The sequence below is a fragment of the Dromiciops gliroides genome, chromosome 1 (assembly GCF_019393635.1).
Source record: "Dromiciops gliroides isolate mDroGli1 chromosome 1, mDroGli1.pri, whole genome shotgun sequence".
NCBI lineage: Eukaryota > Metazoa > Chordata > Mammalia > Microbiotheria > Microbiotheriidae > Dromiciops > Dromiciops gliroides.
The window spans coordinates 641,656,123-641,664,257 of NC_057861.1; the positions used below are offsets into that span (position 1 = coordinate 641,656,123).

Here is an 8,135-nt window from a genome sequence, read left to right on the forward strand (position 1 = left end):
GGGAAATAAAAGAAGGCATCATTTCAACTTTTGTTGGGAGTGTAAGAAGCAGAATCTATAAATGCTATTCCCAAACCTTTCGAATTCCAAGAAAGCTAAACAATTGAAAGAATGAATAAATATTGTTTATTATGGTTAGCATATTGTTGTTACAACGGGCTACATTACAGGTTGGCCGAAAAAAACAGAAACCACCTTAGTGAGGAAACAATCACCTAGCTAAAGAGAGAGATGCAGCAGTCCAGTATTTAGAATATATGTTTATTTACAAAATATTGCAATGGTATATGTCAGAAGAATGAGTAGTATGATCTTGAGAAATAACAAAAAAAACTGTAAAGAAGGAAAGTTTGAAAAAAATAAGAAGGAAAGCTTGCTAGAACAAGATGTAACTAAACTAGATTATTCTAAAAAATTTTGTTGATGAGACCTGCTCCCCCCCAGCTAATAAACATGCAAAATGATATAGAACTATACCTTTTTTTTCAGTGATTTACCCTTATTCATAAAATGTGGTCTATCACTTATATTCCATGTAAAGAAATGATAACAGCACTTAAGAAAATAAAATCAGAATAGTTAGACCTGACCAAGTATATACACAAAAGCAGTAGTGGTGTCAGTTTTAAAGCACTGACAGATCAATCTTCAAGATCTCAAAGTGGAAAGATTCCAAAAGAATGTAGATGATTAAAAAAGGAACTGAGAAAACACTGGCAGTTACTGATCCACATACCTACATTCTCATTTCTATAATATCTTTATTAGAATTGTCTATGCATGCATCAAGGGCATCATCGATGGAAACATAAAAGAAACTCAAAAGCTTTTATAACAGGTGATTTTCTACAGAACCTTTATGATTATTTGGGGGATAAAGAAAACAAGATCTCTGTTTTAACAATTGTTAATTTTAAGAAATTATGCTTAAAAGAGTAGAAGGCTTTTTTATCAGGCAAAGTGAGTCTCATGCATTCAATCAAAATCATTCAAGATTACATAACAGATGTCATTACAAAGATAATTTTATTCAAGGATCCCAATGTTTATTAATATCAAGTGAGGTATTTAACAGGGAAGTGTGTATTAGTTAAATGCATCTGATGTCATGAAAGATATACTATATAAGGTTAAAACAAAAAAAAATTTCTGATTAAGTTTTTTAAATTCTATTATTTGTAGATTACATAGCAGCAAATGAACTTCCTTTTAGTAACCCAGCATAATATATATATATATAAAAGATAGCTCTAAGCATCAACCCTGGAAAAAACAAGAGATAAAATACACATGGTTCGGATTATGACATAGATCATCAAATCAGTCCATCATAAATGTACCTAGGATAAGCAGTGCAGAAGGATAAGGCAATGAGCCTGGAATTGAGCTGGAAGAGATTGGGGTTGGGATGAAGTCCAACCCCAATCTGGGAAAATGCAGAGTACTGCAAACTGCTTGGGACAAACAAGCATTTGTCAAACATCTATTATGTGGTCAGGCACTTTTTTGGGTACAAAAGCTCACCCTTTACATCTATATTGCCCTAGTGATGCTACATGTGTGTAAATCATGGAGAACTATAATCTCTAAAGAATAAAAAGCAAACATAAAAGAACAATGGAAAGTACATGGTAGGCAAGGACAGGCTACATGTTATCAACACTTTTATGCAAGTGGCATAAAAGACACTACATAGGTATATAACCAGAAAAAGAGGTGAGACAGTCATATAATAAGAATGAAACATATGGCATACATATGTGGCATATTGATAATGCCAAGATATTAAAAGAGAAATAAAGGGTTCTAGTATGTTGGGGCTGCACACTATGGATTATTTATGGGAAAATATGAACAAGAACCCTACAGGATAAGAAGGTGTATAAGTGTTGTATCTGTAGAGAGAATAACCATATCGGTGAAATTGTGTATCCTTTAAAGTATTCACAAAGTATTATATCTAGTACATTAGTTTTTTAATAGTTCAAAGTTATGATACAGTAATATTTGATTTACAACATATTAAAATAGAGAGTCTTATCATTATCTATAGTATACATGCTCATTTTCTATGACTTTAATAAGGGAGGTAATGTGGTAGAAAGGGAAGTGGACTAGTGTCAGTAGATTACCAACTAGTAGTTTTGGTTCTGCCACAAATGAGTAATGTCACTGGACAAATCACTTATCCTGTCTAGGCCACTTTTCCTCAGGTATAAGTGGAGAGTATCACAGGATTTTGAGCTGGAAGAGTCAGGCAAACATGTGCCTACTATGTGCCAGACACTGTATTAAGTGCTAAGGATACAAAAAAGGGGAAAACCCAGACTCCAATCAAGGAGTTCACAGTGTAATGGAGAAGGGCAACATGTAAACAACTATATACAAACAAGATATATACACACTAGTTTTAGAAGGAAAGCACTAGAAATAAAGTGGGTGAGAAGGATCAGGAAAGGCTTCCTGTAGATGGTGTGTTTTCAACTGGTACTTAAAGGAAGCCAAGAGGCAGAGATAAGGAAGGTGAGCTTTCCACGTATGAGGGACAGTCAGGAAAAATTCTGGGAGATGGGAAATGTCTTATATGAGGAACAGCAAGGAATAAGTAGGCAGAGAGAGTGTACAGAAGAAGACTGGAAAGGTAGGGGGGAGCCAGGTTATGAAGGACTTTGAATACCAAAAGAGGATTTTATATTTGATCTAACAGGTGGCAGGGAGACAATGGAGTTGGGAGTGAGGATGTAGAGAGGATAACTATGGTTGGCACCTGTGCTTTATGAAAATCACTGGGGAGGAGTAGCTAGGTAGCACAGTCGATAAAGCACTGGCTCTAGATTCAGGATGACTTGAGTTCAAATCCAGCCTCACTTATCACCACCCTGGGCAAGTCACAACCTTGAAAGCCTCCTTTAAAAAAAAAAATCACTGGTGGCTGAGTGAAAGGCCTATTGCAATGGGGAGAAACTTGTGGCAGGCAGACCAACCAGCAAGTTATTATAATAGTCCAGGCATGAGGTGATGAGGGCCTATGTCAGGGTGGTGGCAGTGTTAGAGGAGAGAAAGGAGCCTCTGTGAGAGAGATTAAGGTAAAATCCAAAAGTCTTAACAGACTGGATATTGGAATGGGGTAGAGTGAGAGTGAGAATTTGAGGATGACACCTAAACTATGAGCTTGAATGACAGAGTAAAAGGGAATTTAGGAAGAGGGGAAAGCTTGGGGGGGGAAAGAATTTACTTTGGGGTATGCTGAGGAAAATGTCTATGGGACATCCAGTTTGAGATGTACAACAGGCAGTCAGAGATGTGAATCTGGAGATCAGACAGATTAGGGATGCATAAATAGATCTGAGAATCATCAGCATAGAGATAACTGAATCCATCAAAGGCAATGAGGCCATCAAGTGAAACAGTATGGAGGGAAAAAAGCACAGGACAGACCTGTGGGACACCCAGAGTTAGTGAATGTGACCTGGATAAAGATCCGGCCAAGGAGACTGAGAAGGAGTTGTCAGATAGGTAGGAGAACCAGAAGAGAGTGGTGTCACAAAAAACCTAGAGAGAAAAGAATAAAAGAGAAGAGGGTGATTGGTGATCCAAAGTGTCAAAGGCTACAAAGAGGTCAAGAAAGATGAGAAAAAGCCAATAGCAATTAAGAGTTCATTAGTTAACTTTGGAGAAAGCAGTGATTATTCTTTGCAAGTGTGGAAATTGAGTCCCAGGGAGGCTAAGTGATGTCACCCCTAAGGCTCAGGATTTGAACAAAGGTCTTCAAAAAACTCCTTATTATCCTATGTGGTTCTGGACCAAAATCACTCATTGACCAAGCATTATAAGTGTCCATAATATTCTAGGCACTATGGAATGCACTAGGGACATAAGGAAAAAGAGGAAATAATCCCTGTCCTCTAGGAGCTTATATCCTATTCAATGATGTCTAAGATCCCTTCCAGCTCTAAAATTCAATAATTTAGGAAGAATTCTATTATTTTAATAATTTTAAGAATCATACCTTTGTTGTTGTTAGATATAATAATACTGTGGAAAGAACAGGGAAACTGCCTATGCTGTACACTGACAAAACTCCTTGAGAGCAAAATAGACAGGGCTGGATCTGTGATTTGCTCCCAGGTGAGCAAACTTTCTCTATCAATGCAGGTAGGTACCCCTCTTTGTGATTTATAGTCTTAGAGAATTGATTCAAATGTTCAAAGGCAAACTGACTTCCCATAAAATCAGTATAGGTCACAGGTGAAACTCACAGGTCTTCCTGGATTTGAGGCCTATTTTTGTCTCTTTCCATTATGTCATGCTGCTTCAAGAGAAATGCTAATAGAAATACTAATACTATATAAATACTGAGGAAAATGACTACAAATAAAACTCAAAGGACAGACAAATGAGGACCTACACATTCTTTGACAGTTTCTTTTCCTTAAAGCAGAGTTCCTGGACAATATTTATTAATATGTAAAAACCTAATGAGTGCAGAAAAACTAAGTATTAAGAATCACTGTCGATTGAAAATAAGAAATAAAAATCTCTCAAATGATACAAAAGCCTTATACATACAAAAGGCTCACATACAACACTTTAGGCAATATGACATTTTCAATTCCAGTTAATAATCTTTTTATAGCCAATTAGCTTCAAATAATTTGTTATCTTCAATAGTTTTCTGACACTACAGAAGAATTCTACTAGTAATTCCTAAAATAATTATAATCTAGGTCATATCAAAGATGTTCTATTTGGAGAGTCAGTCCATTACCTAAATTTGATTTCAATCTAATTATGCTACAATATTATCTCATACCCACGAAAAGCAAATGTCTAGCATGTGTTAAAACAAAGAACCAACCCCATGATACTTCTGGTGATTAGGAAAATGGTGGCATAAACTAAGTGAAATGTGCATTAATAGTGAATAAAGGGGGGCAGCTAGGTAGCACAGTGGATAAAGCACTGGCCGTGGATTCAGGAGGACCTGAGTTCAATTCGGCCTCAGACACTTGACATTTACTAGTTGTGTGACCCTGGGCAAGTCACTTAACCCGCATAGCCCCGCAAAAAAAAAAGTGAATAAAGGGTTAGGATCTATACACAAATGCCCCCCTCCCCTTTACTACACAACCGAATATTACATTAGCAAATGATTCCTACTTATCTATAACGCAAAACTTCAGTTTCTTGAGTTGGAAAGGAAGGTTGGGGAAGAAGAGAGGATGATTTAGAGTAATCTTTTACTTTTCAAGGTGCTCCATACAAACCTTTGATGGCAAATGAGTAGCAAAAACCTGGAACTATCTTAATCACATCTCTTACCAGTCATTTTCATCCCAAAATGGTCTTTCTGTTCTCTTAATTCTATTCCTATTTGTTATCAGCTACACTGGCCACCAGCTCCAGTTAAATGAAAGCTTCTTAAACTATGGGTCGCAAACCCATATGGAGTCGTGTAACAATGTGGGGGTCACGAAAAATTTGGCAACAGTGAAAGGTTATGTATACCTACCCCGAGTCGAGTAAAAATTTCTCGAGAGAAAAGGGGTCGAGAGTGGAAAAAGTTTAAGAAGCGCTGAGTTTAAATAATATGAGATAAACTCAATCCAATGCACACTCCTCCTCCTCCCCTGCTCATATTCCAGGAGCAGACATTCACCTATCAGAGACGCCCCCCGGCCCGCCCAGTTTCTGGGACACGTGTGTCTCCCTACAGTGTCAGTGAGTCTAGAGAGGCTGTGCTTACCGGGAGAGGAGCGCCAGCTTCTGCTCCAGCATCATCTCTAGCTTCTGACCCTGCTTGGACATCCAGTGGTCCACTCCGTGCAGCCGGTAACAGGTCTCCAGCATCAGCCTGAAATCCGCCACGAACTCCGTGATGCCTCCGTACTGGCCACTGGAGAATTTCTCCTCCATCTTCAGCAAACACATGCCCAGCCCCGGCTGCGAGAGGGGGCGGCTCCCGGTCCCAGTACCTCGAACTCCACAGGCTACGGCCTCCTCTTCCTCGCCGCCAGCAGAGGCAGCAGTCGCGGAGGTAGCAACACCGCCGCCGGGGGGTTGCAGGAAAGGACCGGTCAGGCCACGGTGCTTCTCCAGCAAGAATTCGCCCAGGATACGATAGCCCTGCTGAAGCTCATAGGTCAGCTCTTGCTCCTGGCCACCGCCCTCGACCACCACGACCGCCTCCTCGTCCTCCTCCAGAGGCGAGTTCCCAGCTCGGCCAGACGCCGAGGCCAAGGCCGTGGCCGTGAACACTGCAGCGGCCGCGGTCTCCGGCTGCTGCTCCCGCTGCCGCTGCTCCTCCTCCTGCTGCTGCTGCTGCTCCTCCTCCTCCTCCCCAGACGGCTCCATCTCCCCGAGCGTCTCCAGCACGTTCATGTCCCAGGCGGCCCGGGCTCCGCGGCAGCTCGAGCCTGGGGGAAGGCGGCGGGTGGGAGGGGGCGCGAGGTTGGCCTCCTCAAGGCCCCGCGGGGCGGCCGAGCCCCCTCCGCATCGGCGCCCGGCCCCCTCCGGGCTCTCTCCGACAGCTGCCCGGTGCGCGCGCGCGCGCGGAGAGAGGGGGGCGACGGCGGCGAGCTGGGGGGTGTTGTGGTCCGGCTGAGAGGGAGGGGGTCTCGAGCTCCAAGCGGGGCGGGGTTACATGGCGCGCGGGTGGGGGGGTAGGGGGGAGCGGAGGAGAGGCCCGAGTGCCCTCCTCTCCCCCCACCCCGGCACGAGAGCCCCCTCCGCCTTAACCCTCCACCACCACCTCCCTCCCCCTCCTCCTCTTCTCCCCCGCTTCACTGCTCACCACCGCCACCGGGGCCTCGGGCACCCCAGCGCAGGGACGTGGGGGACTGGGGACGGGGACAGGGGAAGGGGGGCTTCTTCTCCTCCCTTCCCCGGCGGCCCTGACCGGGCTGGGCCGCGGTGGCCGCCGCTCAAGGCTCCTCAGGCTCCGGCTCCTCCTCCTCTTCCCCACACCCCCTCCCGCCCCTCTCTACCTGGGGGAAGGGGGCGGGGGGGACCCAGGGCAGGAGAAGGCGGCGCGCGGCGGCGCGTGGACAGGACCCCGGCGACCAACTGTCAGTTAGAAGCCCCGCCGGGCGGGGGAGAGAGGAAGGAGGAGGGGGTCTAGCCCTCTCCGGCTGGGGCGAGCCAAGGAAACCGGCGGAGAAAGAAGCGTCGCCGCCATCCCAGTACGCATGCGTAGTAAAACAGGTTTCTTCTCCGCCCCCCACCACCTTTGCCCTCCTCCCACCTCCGCCGCGGCTCCGGCTCTGCTACAGGACCGAGAGGCTAAGTAGACTGCGCGCGGAGCAATAACGTCATCAAATTGCGAGACGAGTAGAGGGCGGGGAGGAGACACGCATGCGTGGAAGGCATTGCCACTACCCCTCTCCTGCTTCACCTGAGAAGGTGGTGAGAGTTGTTTGTGGGCCCAGTCTTGATGTGGGGGGAAGGATCCTCCTCCTCCGCTCCCGGTGGTGGAGAAGGATCGGGCACTTGCTCTCAGGCCTTAAGAACTAAGGCTGCCAAGGAGCCTTTATTGATGGTAGGTGGTTAAGAAGATTAATGTTCCTGTGTCAACTCTACTCAGCTTCTTGCAACCCTTAGTAAAAATCCCGGCGTCTTTGCATAGACCGCCCGCCCCGCCAGTTGTGATGCACTCCCTCCAATCCCATTCCTCGTAAAATCCTCCTTTTAGGATCGGCTCAGGTGCCACTATCTACTAAAAACCATCGCTAACTCCTCCCCTTCCCCCCCCCTCCAGATTGTTTCTGTGGTTCCCATTCTCAAATGACTCTGCATTTTCTTCTCTGTTTGCTTGTTGCATCCACCCACCTGTCGAAAATAGGCTCCTTGAGAGCAGGGATTTTTCGATTCTTGCCTTAGTATCCCCAGCCAAGAGCTAGTGACCACTTTGGTAAGTATTCATGGAATCACAGATTTACAGATGAAACCTAGATAGTTGTTTAATTGAATTTGTTGAACTAAAAGTCTGTAGGGCCGGACCAAAACGTGTTTTCACATTTCCTCAGTGAATAATGAAATATTGGAGGGTTTCTTCTCTCCAAAAAGTAAAGACGTGATCATGAAATTCTTATACTCCGTTTTTAAATACTACGTAAGTGAGTTGGACATTCAGTACG

At 44.5% G+C, this 8,135-nt stretch overlaps 1 protein-coding gene across 2 annotated transcripts in view; it reads right to left on the reverse strand.

The window, feature by feature from the left end:
- KIAA2026 (KIAA2026 ortholog) overlaps window positions 1-7,317 on the reverse strand; it is an 88,742-nt gene extending 81,425 nt beyond the window's left edge. For both annotated transcript variants that reach the window (XM_043963234.1, XM_043963225.1), the window contains exon 1: window positions 5,747-7,317. In XM_043963234.1, coding sequence (XP_043819169.1) covers window positions 5,747-6,381 — 635 coding nt within the window. In that variant the 5' untranslated portion in view covers window positions 6,382-7,317. The remainder of the gene's footprint in view (window positions 1-5,746) is intronic.
- Between the last annotated feature and the right edge of the window lie 818 nt (window positions 7,318-8,135).